Source organism: Hylobates moloch, unplaced genomic scaffold, assembly GCF_009828535.3.
Source record: "Hylobates moloch isolate HMO894 unplaced genomic scaffold, HMol_V3 SCAFFOLD_24, whole genome shotgun sequence".
Lineage (NCBI taxonomy): Eukaryota > Metazoa > Chordata > Mammalia > Primates > Hylobatidae > Hylobates > Hylobates moloch.
Window position 1 is genome coordinate 1,974,865 of NW_026652299.1, and position 17,618 is coordinate 1,992,482.

The 17,618-nt window shown below is 56.3% G+C and overlaps 1 protein-coding gene across 2 annotated transcripts in view; it reads right to left on the minus strand.

The window, feature by feature from the left end:
* Positions 1-684: 684 nt before the first annotated feature.
* SNX8 (sorting nexin 8) overlaps positions 685-17,618 on the minus strand; it is a 55,993-nt gene continuing 39,059 nt past the window's right edge. For both annotated transcript variants that reach the window (XM_032145975.2, XM_058434419.1), the window contains exons 4-11: positions 15,485-15,606; positions 13,123-13,203; positions 10,302-10,462; positions 9,234-9,366; positions 3,702-3,770; positions 3,332-3,481; positions 2,841-2,990; positions 685-851 (exon numbers count right to left, since the gene is read on the minus strand). In XM_032145975.2, coding sequence (XP_032001866.1) covers positions 738-851; positions 2,841-2,990; positions 3,332-3,481; positions 3,702-3,770; positions 9,234-9,366; positions 10,302-10,462; positions 13,123-13,203; positions 15,485-15,606 — 980 coding nt within the window. In that variant the 3' untranslated portion in view covers positions 685-737. The remainder of the gene's footprint in view (positions 852-2,840; positions 2,991-3,331; positions 3,482-3,701; positions 3,771-9,233; positions 9,367-10,301; positions 10,463-13,122; positions 13,204-15,484; positions 15,607-17,618) is intronic.

The following is a 17,618-nucleotide window of genomic DNA, read 5'->3' on the forward strand; positions in this document are numbered from 1 at the left end:
GAATCCAGGGAACAGGAACAGAGCCGCTGTAGCGCCCACGCTCAGAGCCCCAGCTCTCCGTCATGCCTTTGTCTTCCAGGCCTGAGACACAGGCACACACAGGGTCAGGGTGTGGACACGGGCACACATGGGGTCATCCTATGGGCACAGGGCATGAGGCCACTGGACCCCACAGGCCACTCCCAGACCAGGGCTCCAGGTGTTGGCTATGGCAAGTTCCCTAGAAAGTTCACCGTGCACGCCCCACGCCCGAAGGCCCTCCCTCCCGGCCTTGGCACCACTGCCTGTCCCCTCGCTGTCCGTGGGCAGTCCCATGCCTGGGCTGCAGGGCGGCCCTGCCCTCTCTCCTCGGCTGACCGAGCACCATGACGCTGCCCCTCCCAACTGTTCCAGCACCTGCAGGCCCTGCCTCCACGCTCCCCCAGGCACAATCTCTGTGAGACCAGAGATCCCTGCCTCCCCGCACGGCTCTGGGTGTCAGGAGGAAACCATTCCAGAGAACCCCACCACCCCTCTCGACAGGCTAGCAGGCCACAGGGCGAAGGACAGTGTGGCCCAGCTGCCCCTGTGGTCCATGGATGCCCCTCCCGACCCGCAGGCATGAGCTCCTCTGCTCCAGCTGCAGCACGTGGCGTGGCGGGGAGGGGAGCTGCCATCCAAAGGGAATTACACCGGGACACACCGTTTGGAAAGAGGTTTTAGTGTGGCCGCAGGGAGCACCACCTCAGCCTCAGGCGCTAGTGAGGACACAGGCCGTCCTCCGGCGGGGAACACGGTGGGGTCAGGGTGCTGTGTGGTCCCGCAAAGAGGCAGCTGAGCTTGGGCCTCAGGTCGTTCCACACCTTGCTCATCTGAAAGGGAACCGAAGAGAACACGATCAGCAGGCGGGGCCGGGGCTCCTCCTCACGCTCTGATCCCAATTCCTTCCCCTTCCAGTGACAGGGAGGGAGGGGCCCTCGGGTGCGTCAGCTCCTCAAACCTCTGGCAGAACCAGTGCTGCCCATCCTGCGCAGAGGAAGCCCAAACCAGGAGTGCACCAGCAACGTGACCTGTGGTCACAGACACCCACGCTTCGATCCCTGCACCCAGGACCGAAGGGCCACAAATCTGCCTGCCGTGGAATCGTGAGAAACGTTACTATCACGTCATTGCCAGTACATGCTCTAGCTGCCGTGCGGGCACTGGCCTCATGGAAGCCTTGGCAGGTCAAACACCGAGGCCAGCCTGGGCAACACGGGGACACAGTCTCCACAGAAAATCAGAAATATTAGCCGGGTGTGGTGGCGCCTGCCTGTGGGCCCAGCTACTCGGGAGGCTGGGGCTGCAGTGAGCTGTGACTGCACCACTGCACTCTGGCTTGGGTGACAGAGCAAGACTCCATCTCAAAACCAAAAAGCAAACCAAAAACACAAAGACCACATCCACCAAATCAATAATACCCAAACCGGAAGGCAAACGGTGGCCCCACTAGCCAAGCACTTTTGGAACCAGGGCAGGGAACGGATGCCGTGGATGTGAGGAAGGGAGTGTGGCAGTGAGGCAGGAGTCAGGCCAAGACCTGCCATGCAGGGGCTCAGGTGGCCAGAGAAGGGCAAGGCGCACCCTGGGGGCCTGCCAGGGAGGCTGAGTCACTGGACCACAGCACACTCAGCATCACAGGACTGGAAATTCCTCATCACCACAGTAAAAAACCTGGTAGGACTGGGGTTATGGCATCACGCCCCGGGCGCCTGTTGGTCGCATTCCTTCACTGAGGACACACCCGGCCACTCACATGTCCAAGCCCACCCTGGTCCCTGAGAGCCTGGCCATCTCACAGTGACGCTCCTAACACAGCGGCTGTCTCCGCCTCTCCAGCCCCACCACGGCCGCCTCCGGCCTGCCATTCCCAAACTGCCGGACGGCACCCACAGCACCAAGCACCTCCCGGGGACAGTGTGGAATCTCGTGACCACCCCACTCGGTGCCGTTCCACACACACCACAGACCACGGCTTCAAAGCTGCTTGCAGCTACTTAATAAACTTCATTTCAGCCGGGCACAGGGGCTCACGCCTGTAATGGCAGCGGTGCTGCAGTGAGCTGGCCGCCAGAAACGAGGGGAGGCCTGTCCCAGGACCGTGGGAGGGTTTCTTCCCACAGGCTGAAGGAACCGCCACCTGGAGGAAGCCGGCCAGGGCTCTTTGGAAGAACAGCCACTGCGGCGCTCCGACGCGCTGGAACACTTCTCTCAGCCTCAGGGTGCGGGAGCTCTGCGCGCTTTATCCCGGACTTCTCAAATCCCTCCAGAAGGCAAATTGTCCCTCTCTGGTCCCCCCCTCTGCCCCCCAGGAATCACAGGGACACCCTCACGATTCCGATTTTGGCTACACAGGAGACTAGAAGATCCAGGCGAGCACCCCGTTCCAAGGCCCATGCGGACCCCAACTCCACTAAAGAACCTCTCTAGGGCGGCCGGCCACCGCGCTACCGGGCTTGAAGGGCTGCGGGACACGCCGGGCACGGTGGCTCACGCTTGTAATCCCAGCACTTTGGGAGGCCGAGGCGGGCGGATCACGAGGTCAGGAGATCGAGACCACGGTGAAACCGCGTCTCTACTAAAAATACAAAAAATTAGCCGGGCGTGGTGGCGGGCGCCTGTAGTCCCAGCTACTCGGAGAGGCTGAGGCAGGAGAATGGCGTGAACCCGGGAGGCGGAGCTTGCAGTGAGCCGAGATCGCGCCACTGCACTCCAGCCTGGGCGACGGAGCGAGACTCCGTCTCAAAAAAAAAAAAAAAAGAAGGGCTGCGGGACAAAGGAAGGCCGTGGCCGAGACAGCGGCCGGGGCAGGGCAGACTCACCTCCTTGTGCCCTTGGATCTGAGAGTTGACGAAGGCGCGGAGGATGTGGGAGGTGAGGGGCAGGTAGACATGGATGAGCTGCGTCTCCTGGTGCAGGCAGTACAGGGAGAAGTAGTTCCGCAGCTCCATTGTCTGAATCGCGTTCTCCTGCTGCAGAGCAAACAGCCGCCTTTCGCACCCGGCCCAGCCGGCGACGGGAGCACCAAGGCCCGAACACCAGCGTGCTCCCTGAGCCAGGGCGGCCCCTTCTCCTTCAGCCTTCACCAGGCATTTGGAAGGTGGTGAGGTAAGACAGGGCCAGGGAAGGAGCACCGTGCAGGGAGCCGCATCCCTCTGGGCACGCGGGCCAGCTCCCTGCCTCCACTGCACCCCCAGCTCTGTTCCAGACAGAAGGAGCCAACCCAGGGGAGCCCACCAGAACGGCTCCGGGTCCCACCATGGCCGGGAGGGGAAAGGCTCCCACGGGCCTGCTCGGCCGCCCCGCCACCCACCTCCACGATGCGGGACTCCAGCTGCTCCACAGACTCCGGCTCGCGGTTCTGCACGGCGGCGCTCATCATCTGCCTCTTCATCAGGCTGTACTTGTGCAGGGCCCGCTGGTGCTTGTGCAGCACGCCCTTCTCATGCCGCTCGCACAGGTCCTGCGGGGCCAGGGGAGGCACTCGCCCGCTGCCCTCGATGCCCGCGCCAGGGCCCTGCGGAGCCCGCCGAGGGAAGCACCCCCACGAGACGGAAGGCCCCGTCTCCCCCTGCAGCCCTGGCTTCTCAGCTCCTCTTCCGTCCCCAGGAGTTAGACCCTTGAAGGATCCTAAGATCATTCCTGAAAGTTCTGCCCCCAGCCAAGGAGCAGCCAAGACTCACCTTATAGGACTGCAGCAGATCCAAGAAGAGGTTCAGCTTCTCCACCACGTCGTTCTCTTCCTGCTTACCCTGGAAGGTGAGGGGGAGCTCACCCACGCGGACGCACATAGGACCCGGTCCCTGCCCAGGAACTCAGACCCAAGCCTGGCCTGGGCCGGTTCCTTCCTCCCAGAGTCAGAGGGGCTCCCCAGGACCACCAGCCAGGTCTGCAGGGGGCCCCCTTCCCCACCAGCCCACCCATTACCAGGCGGAGACGCCTTCGAGCCCAGCAGTCTTTTTTTTTTTTTTTTTTTTGAGTCGGAGTCTCGCTCTGTCGCCCAGGCTGGAGTGCAGTGGCGCGATCTCGGCTCACCGCAAGCTCCACCTCCCGGGTTCACGCCATTCTCCTGCCTCAGCCTCTCCAAGTAGCTGGGACTACAGGCGCCCGCTGCCACGCCCGGCTAATTTTTTGTATTTTTTTTTTTAGTAGAGACGGGGTTTCACCGTGTTAGCCAGGATGGTCTGGATCTCCAGACCTCGTGATCCGCCCGCCTCAGCCTCCCAAAGTGCTGGGATTACAGGCGTGAGCCACCGCGCCCGGCCTAGCCCAGCAGTCTTGATGGGAACAAAGGCTGCGTTCCCACGGGACAGCTGCCCGCCCTCCTGCTCATCAGCCCGGCCTGCCTTGCCTTTCTCAGGCCTTCACAAAGCCGGCGACTCCCCCGACACACATGCTGGGAGAGCCAGGTGCCCCAGACCCCCCGACCTCTAAGGCTCCATCAAGCACTGCAGAAAACCCGAGCTCCCATATAACGCTGTGAGCCGTGTGGAAAACGGGCACGCCCGGGAGGGACACGGAGGAGAACAAGGCTGTTGTCTCGGCATCAGTAACAGGAGAGAGAAACGCGGGCCTAGGAAGGGGGCACAGGGTAGGGGGCGCAGGGTGGGAGAGACGGCAGCTGCAAGAAGGACGTGCTGCTGATCCAGGAAGAGAGGCGGCCGCCTCAGGCTGCAGGCAGAAGCACCACACTCGGCGGCAGGGGCAGCAGTGGACACAGGCTCCTCTTTGGCCCTCACACAAGGCTCTGTGCGGGCAGCACAGCCACAGAGAGAGCCCAACAGGGCAGTGAGTGCACAGCAAACGGCGGGCAGCCCTGGAGTGGAACAGGGGCCCCGTCATGGCAGAGGAATGCCCTGCTCCTAGAGTCACCACAGCACCTGGGGACACGAGGCAGCCCCCACAGGTGAACCCCACCCAGACACTGCCTCGGCCTCCGCGGCTTATACCAGTAGCAGCACTCGGTGGGGGCACAGGCCAGGCACAGTGCACACAGCCTGAACACACGGTGCACACAGCCCAAACACACGGTGCACACGGCCCGAACACACGGTGCACACAGCCCGAACGCACGGTACTCAGAGGCATCTGCGGTATGAAGAGTCGGCCCAAAGCCCTGGGCTCCGGCTGCCACTGAGGGGAGCATCCAAGCTCTGGAGACAGCAGGGGTCTGGGGAAGGCAGTGGAAGAGGCAGCCCATCCACCCCCGACCTGCACAGCTCACCGCAGACCCCCCCAGCCACAACCACAATCAAGCCAGGCCGATGGCAGGTATCCAGGGGAAACCCCCGACACTGACGCCTTCAGTCACACCCAGGCCCTGAAGGGCTCCAGTCCCCACAGCTCACGCCCTCAGTCCCCACAGCTCACTGAGCACCTTGGGGATACCACGCTCCCTCCACGATTCCTCGGGCTCCACCCGTGGCAGGAGGTGAAAAGCTCACCCCACGCACTGCACGTCAAACTCAGCAGGAGACGGTGCAGGCAGAAGAAATGACTGGAAGGAGTTTTACGGGACACAGCCCTGGACTGGGAGCCGGGGGTGCTGCCCAGGCTCTGCTGCACCCCGGGGGACCCTAAGATGCCCCTTCCACCCTCCAGACCTCAGGCCGACTGAACAAGGAGGCTCCCCGGCCACCAACCCCACACCCAAAGCAGCTCTGATTCCAGCCAGTAAAATGTGCCAGGAGAAGAGGTGTGCTAAGAGTTTCTAAAACTCAAGAGGGAAAACGCCAGCTGACCGCCGGTGCCCAGCTCCCACCTGACCAGGCAGGGGCTTAGGAGAATGGAGGCTTATTCCCTGGCCCAGCAGAAGACAGGGAGCTCGGGGGTCCCTCTGCTTGTGTCATTTGTCACCAAGTCCCATCTGTGGTTCAGTGCTGCACAAGGCCCTAAACCAGGGGTGTCCAATGTTTTGGCTTCCCTGGGCCACATTGGAAGAAGAATTGTCTTGAGCCACACATAAAATACACTAACACTGTGATAGCTGATGAGCTAAAAAAAAAAAAAAAAAAGACAGAGAGAGAAAGAAAAGAAAGAAAGTGAAAGGAAGGAAGGAAAAGAAAAAAGGTCTGTGTATAAATCTCATAATGTTTTCAGAAAGTTTACAGATTTTTTTTTTTTTTTTCTTGAGATAGAGTCTTGCTCTGTTACCCAGGCTGGAAGGCAGTGGTGCGATCTCAGCTCACTGCAACCTCCGCCTCCCAGGTTCAAGCGATTCTCCTGCCTCAGCATCTCGAATAGCTGGGATTACAGGTGCCCACCATCACGCCTGGCTAATTTTTGTATTTTTAGTAGAGATGGGGTTTCACTATGTTGGCCAGGCTGGTCTCGAACTCCTGACCTCAGGTGATCTGCCCATCTCAGCCTCCCAAAAGTGCTGAGCTTACAGGCGTGAGCCACTGCGCCCTGCCAAGTTTACGGATTTGTGTTAGGCCACATTCAAAGCTGTCCTGGGCTGCACACAGCCCGTGGGCCACAGGTTGGACAAATGTGCCCTAAACCATCAATGCATGCGCCTTTAACCAAGGCGAAGGTCCCGTCACCATGGAAAACACAGACCCTACTCCAAGTCTCACATGTCTTGCGGGATATGGCTACCTTCAGCTCCTAATAAGTCTGGGGAGAGTAAAACTGGTTTAAGTACAAGCAGAATTAGGAAAAACGGTCCTCGCTGCCTCTGACTGAATGGCAAGGGTGAGATGGAACTTCTACTGCATCAAATGAAAGGCCTCGAGGTTTGTTTCATGTGAAAGCTCAATTTAACTACAACCAAGGACAGTGAGAGAGATTCAGGAAGCAGCACTTCTCCAGACATCACAGTCCCAAAACACAACTCATGAGATGTCCAAGAGTCACAGAGCTGGGCAGAACCTCAAGCCACAAACTCCTACCGCACCAGCAGCCTCAACCTTCTCTCCCTCTTCAAGGTGGAAATGCGGCATCCAGGGCTGAATCAGAAAAAACCTTGGAAATCACCTCATAAGTGAGGCTCATCCTGAGCTCTGCAGAGCCCCGGGGCACTCTGGGCACCCCGCCGGCAGCCACCTGCTGAACAGGGTGTGGAATGTGGCAAGGGTCCAGGTCCCTGTGACAGGAACGGCTTTTATGCTTTGCACACCAAGCTTGGGGGAAAGGGTCAGCAGGTTACAGAAACAGCTCTTTTGGCCGGGCACAGAGGCTTGTACCTGTAATCCCAGCACTTTGGGAGGCCGAGGTGGGCGGATCACTTGAGGTCAGGAGTTTGAGACCAGCCCGGCCAACACGGTGAAACCCCATCTCTACTAAAAATACAAAAATTAGCCAGGCGTGGTGGTGCACACCTGTAATCCCAGCTACTCGGGAGGCTGAGGCAGGAGAATCGCTTGAACCCGGGAGGCAGAGGTTGCAGTGAGCCGAGATCATACCACTGCACTCCAGCCTGAGCGACAGAGCAGGACTTTGTCTCAAAAAAAAAAAGAAATAGCTCTTTTAATAATGTAGTCCAACCCCCTTGTATTTAATTGATGAGGAAACTGAGGCCTGGAGACCAAAGTAGCTTGAGCATGGTCACAGCACAGACACACAATGCATAGGGCAGGCGACCCTGAGGTCCTCTGTCTCTATCCTGACAAGCCCCCAGCCCCACGTTCTCGATCCCCTCCACCTGGGGGGAGTGGGCACACAGACCTGGAGACAGAATAGACTCAGCCCCAATCTACAGACACCAACAGTGCCCTCCCTCCCTTTCTAAAGGGAACACACAAGCACGGGGGCGGAAGAGGAAGAAAACCCAAGACTTTCCACACCAGCAAAGACATCAAATTTCCTCTTCAGCACGAAAAATGTCATGGGCACCTGAGTGCCCCGTTTCCAGCTTGAAAAGCCCCAGCTCCACAGCAGGTGGGTTCACCATTCACCAAGCCACTCAGGAGCTCCAGGGCTCGGGGGGAGCACAGCCCTCACAGGCACACTCTGATCACTCACTTCAAACTAATATGAGCAGCCTGGAGGCCACTTTCCCAAGAAATAGGAACTAGGAAGCAAGCTCCCACCTTCACAACTATGTCCACTTTTTTTTGTTTTTGAGACAGGGTCTCGCTCTGTCACCCAGGCTGGAGTGCAGTGGCACCATCATGGCTCACGAAGCCTCTACCTCTTGGGTTCAGGTGATCCTCCCACCTCAGCCTCTTGAGTAGCTGGGACTACAGACACGTACCACCACCCCTGGCTATTTTTTATTATTTTTTATAGAGATGAGATCCTGCTCTGTTGCCCAGGCTGGTCCCGAACTCCTGGGCTCAAGCAGTCCTCCTGCCTCGGCCTCCCAAAGCGCTGGGATGATAGGTGTGAGCTGCCATGCCCAGCCACATAACACTTTTTTAACATAAAAGCACCCAGATGAGTCTTTCAGTGTGATAGTAAACACCATATCTTCAAACTGATCCCAAATGACTCCAAGATCTTGGCGGATTTCTGAAAACAGCTTCTGCCCATGCAGCAGGAGCACTTTCTGAGGCTGAGTGTGGAGCAGGAGGTGGGAGCCTCTCAGGTGCTGGGGCTTCGTTATTATTCTGATGAGTTAAGTCTCCAGTGCCAAATCCTAGTGGACTTGACAGCAAAGTGGGAACTATCTGGTCCACCCAGGAGTACGCCTGGAAGCCCAAGATCATCTTTTCAAAGACAGAATCTATCCTCCAACCTCAGCAAATCAACACTCAAGACTACAGCCTACTCTGTTTTGCCACTGGCAAACCCCTCTCGAAAGCGTAAACGCTCCTGGAGCCACCAGGAACAGATGTGGACAGGCAGCTCCCACCCAGGGCACAGCTGTCATTCACTCGGCTCAGAACTGGGAAGCCGGCCGGGCACAGTGGCTCACGCCTGTAATCCCAACACTTTGGGAGGCCGAGGCGGGCAGGTCACCTAAGGTCAGGAGTTCGAGACCAGCCTGACCAACATGGTGAAACCAAGTCTCTGCTAAAAATACAAAAAATTAGCCAGGCATGGTGGTGGACACCTGTAATCCCAGCTACTCGGGAGGCTAAGGCAGGAGAATCACTTGAACCCGGGAGGCAGAGGTTGCAGTGCGCTCCAGCCTGGCGACAGAGCGAGACTCCATCTCAAAACAACAAAACAAAAACGAACTGTGAAGCCCATCTAAGCAGGAGGCGCTACTCATGCCAAGGCATAGCGTGTTCTCTGCAACAGGCGCCTGGGAGAACCGATCCACTCACCTGTTGTGCGGCCTTGTCGGCGAGCAGCGCGAATTCCACAGACAGGCCTTTCAGAGCCTGCTTCAGGGACCCCCACGTGCTGCTGTTCAGAGCGGCCCAGGAGGGCAGCGGGGTCGTGTCAGACCCTATTGCACTGAGGGAGCAAGCACACAGGAGAGGAGACACTCAAGGCCTGGAGCTCACCTCGCAGTCGAGTCTGGCATCCCCCGCCACAGACGTCCTCCACAGCAACCTGCATGACCCCATCCTAGGCCCCTGCTGCTCAGAGAGTGGCCTGTGGGGACCCTGGGAGCCTGGGAGAAAGGGTGGCCCTGGGGCTGCACCCCAGGCCCTGCTGCGTCTCTTCTTCCCTACCAGCCCCCAGGTGACGTGTGTGCACAGGTGAGGGGCACTGCTGAGGCGAGCAGAGTCCCGGAGGGGGTCTCCCCTCCCCTCAGGCAAAGGAAGCATTGCCAGCCCATGGTCTGTTCTTCCCCAAGTCAAAGGGATCTTTTTTTTTTTGGAGACGGAGTCTCGCTGTGTCACCCAGGCTGGAGTGCAGTGGCACGATCTCGGCTCACTGCAACCTCTGCCTCCTGGGTTCAAGCAATTCTCTGCCTCAGCCTCCCCAGTAGCTGAGATTACAGGCAACTGCCACCATGCCCAACTAACTTTTTTTTGTATTTTTAGTACAGACGGGGTTTCACCATCTTGGCCAGGCTGGTCTTGATCTCCTGACCTCGTGATCCACCCACCTCAGCTTCCCAAAGTGCTGGGATTACAGGTGTGAGCCACTGCGCCTGGCCTGGGATCTTTTTTAAAGTCTCATCCTGACAGTGGGAAAACTACCAGAGCAGAAACTGGTGAGCATTTACTTGTGCTCAGAAATCCGTGTTTCAGGGCGGAAATTCTCCCGTGTTTCTTCTAAATATGACCCCACATGTGCCCGACCCATTTTCTGCCCCTTCTGGGGTGAAACGGGTCAGGATGCTGGTTATTACGGTAAATGCACTTTCTGCCCAAGCCCTTCACCAGCATGGATTCCCGTCCCACCGCACATGCCCCTGCAGAAGCTGAAAGGTCACCTGCCTTAGCTCCTTCCCAAATATGAGAAGATCTGCCGCGTTGTCGATGGCCCGCGACGCAATCCGCTCGGCCCTGTCGCGAAGCTTGTGAAAGCTGTTGTAGATGTTCCGGATCAGCTCCCGGCTGATGGCAAACTGAGCCTGGATGTCAGCTGGGAGGAAGTCCTGACATGATGATGGGGGGAGAGACACTGTGTTAGTCGCTGGGGAGCACCTGTCAGATGGCAGCAGCCGGTCCCCCAAAAGCTGAGCCACGGGAGACCCAGCAGGTCCATGAGCCACCCCAGGAGCCCCACTCCTACAGGCCTGCAGGGATCACTCTGTGTGTCCAAAAAAGAAACGAAAACCGTCATCACCTGCATGCCACAAACACGAAGACAAATGACCCCATGGGATGAGGACCACAGAGTCCACTGAAATCTCATCACACTGGAGGGCCTATCCAAAAACACTCAAATAAGGCCAGGGGCAGTCACTCACATCTGTAATCCCAGCACTTTGGAGGCTGAGGCAGGTGGATCACCTGAGGTCAGGAGTTTGAGACCAGCCTGACCAATATGGTGAAACCCCATCTCTACTAAAAATACAAAAATTAGCTGGGCATGGCGGCGTGCACCTGTAATCCCAGCTACTCCGGAGGCTGAGACAGAGGTTGCAGTGAGCTGAGATCTCGCGACCACACTCCAGTCTGGGCGACAGAACGAGACTCTGTCTCAAAACAAACAAACCAACAAAACACTCAAATAATAATCTTGCCGGGCGAGCGGGCTCACGCCTGTAATCCCAGCACTTTGGGAGGCCGAGGCGGGCGAATCACGAGGTCAGGAGATCGAGACCACGGTGAAACCTCGTCTCTACTAAAAATACAAAAAATTAGCCAGGCCTGGTGGCGGGCACCTAGTCCCAGCTACTTGGGAGGCTGAGGCAGGAGAATGGCGTGAACCCCGGAGGCGGAGCTTGCAGTGAGCCGCGATCACACCACTGCACCCCAGCCTGGGTAACAGAGCGGGACTCCGTCTCAAAAAATACTAATAATAATCTTTAGCTGGATACAGTGACTCACACCTGTACTCCAGCACTCTGGGAGACTGAGGCAAGAGGACTGCTAGAGCCTGGGAGTTTAAGAACAGCCTAGGCAACATAGTGAGACCCCATCTCTCCCAAAAAAATCAAAAAATTAGCCAGGTGTGGTGGAGCGCCTATGGTCCCAGGCGCTTACAGAGGGCTGAGGCAGGAGGATCACTTGAGCCCAGGAAGTCCATGCTGCAAGGAGCCATGACCAGAACACTGCACTCCAGCCTGGGGACCCTGTCTCCAGAAAACAACGAAAATAAAAACAAACAATCTTCAAGTTAAACACAGTGAACATAAATTCCTGAAAGACTTTCCACATGGGGGGAAGGCCTCTCGTATGCTCATTTATTCCCAAAGACTTTTTATAAGATTTGACACTAACTATCAGTGTTCAGAAACCAGAAAGCTCAGAGAGTAAAATGAAGGTAAAAGATTTGGCAAGGCATATGGTGGTTCGTGCCTTTAATCCCAGTACTTTGGGGGGCCATGCCGGGAGGATTGCTTGAGGCCAAGAATTCAAGACCAGCCTGGGCAACATAGTGAGACTTCATCTATACCAAAAACAAACAAACAAATCAGCCAAGTATCGTGGCGCACGCCTGTAGTCCCGGCTATTCTGGGAGGCTGAAGTGGGGGAATTGCTTGAACCCAGGAGGTCGGGGCTGCAATGACCTACAACTGCACCACTGCACTACAGCCTAGGGGACAGAGCAAGACCTTGTCTGAAAAAATAAAATAAAATAAAATAATAGATTTTTTATTTTTGTGTGAAGAAGCAGGTTTTTTTCTGGGTGGTGGTTGTTGTTGTTGTTGTTGTTGTTGTTGTTGTTGTCTTTGACACAAAGTCTCACTCTGTTATCCAGGCTAGAGTGCAGTGGCACAACCTGGGCTCACTGCAGCCTCGGCCTCCTGGGTTCAAGCAATCCTCCTGCCTCAGCCTCCCAAAGAGCTGGGATTACGGGTGCCTGCCACCACGCCTGGCTAATTTTTTTTTCTTTTTTTTTGATGGCGTCTCTGTCGCCCAGGCTGGAGTGCAGTGGCGCGATCTTGCGATCTCGGCTCACTCCAACCTCTGCCTTCTGGGTTCAAGAAATTCTCCTGCCTCAGCCTCCTGAGTAGCGGAATTACAGGTGCACGCCACCGCACCCGGCTAATTTTTGCATTTTTAGTAGAGATGGGGTTTCACCATGTTAGTCAGGCTAGTCTTGAACTCCTGACCTCAAGTGATCCGACAGCCTCTGCCTCCCAAAGTGCTGGGATTACAGGCGTGAGCCACCGTTCCGGCCTGAAGAAGAGGTTTAAAAAGAAAAAACCAAAAACAAAAAAACTACCAAGTAGCTACCTCAGTCCTTTTTGGAAAAAGACCAAACTTTAAACATTTAATAATAAACAAATGCAACAATGAATCCCCAGAAATCTGAAAAGGTGGTGACACAAGCATCCGTCTGTCTGAGTCACAGAAAAGGGCAGAGGGCACGAGGTTCCTGGAGGGCCTGAGGTCAGAGCTCAGCCGCAACCCGGCCCTGCTGCTCGGGGCCTTGGCAGACAACAGCCTCGCCGAGCCTGTTTCTCCATCTGTAAAACAGGCCTCCCAGCCCTGTGTCGGAGCAGGTGAAAAGAGGGTTAAATGAGGAAACCGTGCGACAGATGTCAGCATAATCCCTGCCACGCGGAGGAGGCAAAATCGCTGTGAAGGGTTAAAACTGTTCTCTGGTTAAAAAGGGAAGTACTCTTCAAAGTCAGAAAAATACCTTGGCCCTGGCAGCCAGCTTACAGTTCATGAATTCGTCCCCAACGCACTGTGCTGACTCCTTTAACTTGTTCTGCACATCCTGCAAAAAGAAAAGAGACAGCTTCACCCTCTTCTACTAGCAGCAGGAAAGCTGCTGTGAGGCATGGGTCACTGTGGAGCGGGAGGTCGGCCTTCCTCAGGAGAAACACATTTCCACATGTTGGCTTTGACATTAGGATTCCGCAATCTCTTGACTCTCCCTTAGATGTTTTTCTCACCAAACAGGACGGCCTGGCTTTACAGCAGGAGCACCACAAACCTGCAGCCTCTCTCCAGAGGCACAGCCACTGCATCTGCAGACCAGGGGCGGCTCTGCAGAGAAACGGCCCCTCCATCCACAGACCCGGGGCGGCTCTGCAGAGAAACGGCCCCTCCATCCACAGACCCGGGGCGGCTCTGCAGAGAAACGGCCCCTCCATCCACAGACGGGGGGCAGCGTCAGCCCCGGAGATACCCAAGACCCTGGTAGCTTCCAAAAGCGCAACAGAACAGGGCAAAAGTGTCTTCCTTCCTGGGAATGCATCCGTGGCGCCAGGGACACCAGAGCCCGGAAAGCTGCTGGGCAGAGGAAGGACAGGCCCAGCCCTGGCACCGGAGCCCTCTCAGCTGAACGAGGCCTCCTGGACAAAGCCATGCCTTAAAATCAGGAGCCGCCCAGGAGATACAAGGGGAAACCCTAATATGCAGCTGTGTACGTGTCCAGGAATTCTCAGATTTCAGGGATGCCTTAAAGATCATCTGACTCAACTCTCATTTTACAAAAAAAATAAACCCGAGGCCCAGCACGGTGCGTGCCTGTAGTCCCAGCTACTCAGAGCTTGAGGCGGGAGGATTGCTTGAGCCCAGGGGTTCAGGGCCAGCCTGGGTAACAAAGTGAGACCCCATCTCTAAAAACAGAAAGCAATCAAGAAAACTGAGGCCGGGAAGTGACAGAGAATGATACCTATGGGAAGGCCACAGGGAGCGTCCTGCCCCCAGAACAGGGGTATTGCCCACTCGTGACCCACCATGCCCCTCCCCACCACCCCTCCCAGGTCCTGCCACATTCCTCTTCTGACAATCCAGATCGCCTTCCAAAGGAAGGTTTCCAACCCCAGGGCTCAAAAGATCCCACTGCCTGCTCCAGACATACCCGGGGCCATCCCAGGGACATCCCAGGCACAGGGCGAAGGCCCCTCTGCCTCTAAGAGGAATGAAGACAAAAGGAACCAAGGCTTGCGTGAGGTCAGCCTGGGAGTGGGGGTGCCTTCCTGCAGCAGGGACAAGGACAGAGGCCCTCAGGTCCCCACTCAAGAAGGGGTTTCCCTAAAATAGAGGAGAGCCTGGAAACCTCTATTCCAGTGGAGCCCCCGCCCCTCCCTGTACAGAGAGAGGGTCCTGCAGGCACAGGTGGAGGAGAAGCACAGGACCCGCCTTCCCTGGAGGGGCTGGCAGCTGCTTCCTCTTCCTGGAAACAGGAGCTGGGCTGCAGGGTTGTTTTGTGTTTTGTTTTGTTTTGTTTCGTTTTTTTGAGACAGGGTCTCACTCTGTCACCCAGGCTGGAGTGCAGTGGCACAATCACAGCTCACTGCAAGCTCCACCTCCCAGGTTCAAGCGATTCTCATGCCTCAGCCTCCCAGGTGACTGGGATTACAGGTGTGCACCACCATGCCTGTGTTGTGTTGTGTTTTGTTTTGTTTTGTTGTTTTGTTTTGTTTTGACGAACTCTCACTATGTTGTCCAGGCTGGTCTCAAACGCCCGGGCTTAAGGGATCATCCGGCCTCGGCCTCTCAAAGCGCTGGGATTAGAGGCGTGGGCCACCGTGCCTGTGAGCTATAGCTTCTTGACATACAATAAGGCTGCGCCGCAGCAGCTGGGAGGAAGGAAGCCCCACTCGGACTTCTGACGGAGCGCATGTACAAGAAGTGAATTCCCGGATGCAGGTCTGTGCTGTGGCTCTGATGAGGAGGCTCAGCCTGTGTTCCAGTGGTCCTTAGTCAGACAGGGCCTTGTTTTAAGTAAACACTTCTTCCCATCTGGAGTCTCTGGGCACCTTTCTAAACCCTCCAAACCATCCAGCCTAAATCCTCAAAGTGACCACAGAGACCCATGATTTCCACGCGGATTTACAAAATCCTGCAAAGTCAACACCAGGGACACCTCTGAAAATCACATTCAGACTGTTATCTGGAAAGGAAAGAAGTCTTGTCCATGTCATTCCTGCTGGGCGTCCAAACAAGGGACCAAGAGGATAAGAAACCAAACCTGACAGAGGAAAGGGTGGGTCCGGAGGCTCGGGGACTCCCCGGGGCCGGGACACAGGCAGGGCAGACACACTCACCGAGCCGCTGAAGGACAGGAAGAGCTTGAGGACCACATCCTCGGAGAACAGGGGATGCCGCGCCACCAGGTTGACGAAGCGCTTCAGGGCTCTCCGCCTGGCCTCAATGAACTCCCTGTCGGCTGGAGGAGCACACGGGGTCACTAGACAGAGTCCAGGGAGCTGGCCCCCATCTTCTGCTCTGGGCGAGTTCTCAAAACTCTCCCTAGAGGTGGCAGAGGGCCCAGCGGCTAGCGGAGGGCACTGGCCGGGCCCCCAGTGCTGCTCAGACAATGGGTTAGAGAAGGCCGCCCAGAGCAAGAGCCCCACCCCCAGAGGCCCCCTCCGGCCACACACACTTGGGTCCAGGAGCTGCCAGGGAAAACCACAGATCTGCTTGTTGCCATCAGGAGTCCTGGGAACCACGTGAGTGGTCACTTTAATCACCTCCATTAAAGACATCTTCCATAATCCCCTCCTGGCACTTCTCTCCACGAACAAATGGGTTTTGCTACACTCTAACACTAACACAACCCAGGTTTTCTTTTCTTTTTTTTTTTTTTTTTGAGACAGTTTCGCTCCTGTTGCCCCGGTTGGAGTGCAGTGGCGCGATCTCGGCTCACTGCAACCTCCGCCTTCTGGGTTCAAGCGATTCTCCTGTCTCAGCCTCTGGAATTAGCTGGGATTACAGGCGCCCACCACCATTCCTGGCTAATTTTTGTATTTTTAGTAGAGAAAGGGTTTCACCATGTTGGCCAGGCTAGTCTCCAACTCCTGACCTCCGGTGATCCACCCGCCTCGACCTCCCAACATGCTGATATTACAGGCGTGACCCCCCGCGTCCGGCTGAGTTTTTCTATTCACTGTGCTTATAACTCACTCTGCAAAGGATTCAATTACTCATTGCTTTCATTCGGGTTAAATATTTTCACTCTAAGGGGAAAAAAAGTAAAAGCATATACTGATGCGTTCAGGACATTTCAATCTGAACACAAACAAAAATGGTATTTAAATACTTTTTTTTTTTTTTTTGAGACGGAGTTTCGCTCTTGTCGCCCAGGCTGGAGTGCAGTGGTGTCATCTCAGCTCACTGCAACCTCTGCCTCCCAGGTTAAAGCGATTCTCCTGCCTCAGCCTCCCAAGTAGCTGGGATTACAGGCACCTGCCACCACGCCTGGCTAATGTTTGTACTTTTAGTAGAGACGAGGTTTCACCATGTTAGTCAGGCTGGTCTCGAACTCCTGACCTCAGGTGATCCGCCCACCTCAGCCTCCCAAAGTGCTGGGATTACAGGCATGAGCCACCAGTGCCCAGCCTTTAAATACTATTTTTAATGTATTAAGAAATACAGCCAGGAGTGGTGGCTCATGCCTGTAATCCCAGCATCTTGGGAGGCTGGGGAGGGCAGATCACTTGAGGCCAAGGAGTTCTACATCAGCCTGGCCAGCGTAGCGTAACCCTGTCTCTAAAAAACACCATAAAAGAGGCCGGGCACGGTGGCTCAGGCCTGTAATCCCAGCACTTTAGGAGGCTGAGGCGGGTGGATCACGAGGTCAGGAGATTGAGACCATCCTAACACGGTGAAACCCCGTCTCCACTAAAAATACAAAAAAATTAGCTGGGCTGGTTGCGGGCGCCTGTAGTCCCAGCAACTCAGGAGGCTGAGGCAGGAGAATGGCATGAACCTGGGAGGCGGAGCTTGCAGTGAGCCGAGACCGCGCCACTGCACTCCAGCCTGGGTGACACGGCGAGACTCCATCTCAAAAACAAAAACAAAAAACACCATAAAAGAAAGAAAACAAATAATACAGTTGGCTGGGGCCTCCCTCCTGGCTCAAGACTGGCAGGCCTCTTCCGATGAGGCTGCACTTCCATAAATGCGCAAGTGGCGCAGCGCGTGTGTGCGGTTTCCAGGCGCTGAACACCAGCCAGCGCTCATCAACTCGGACGCCCAGGCCTGAGCCAGCATCACACACCCCTGTCGCGCCCTCTGCTCTCTGCTGCCCCTGAGCGCCCGTGTGCCCTTCAGCATGATCTGAGTGATCTGCTCTGTGGCGTTCACATTGGTGGGGGGGCAGAAAATCACATCATCAGACTCCGGGCTGCTTGCTCAGGGACCCACGAGAGGCAGAAGCATTTATGCACCATCGTACGA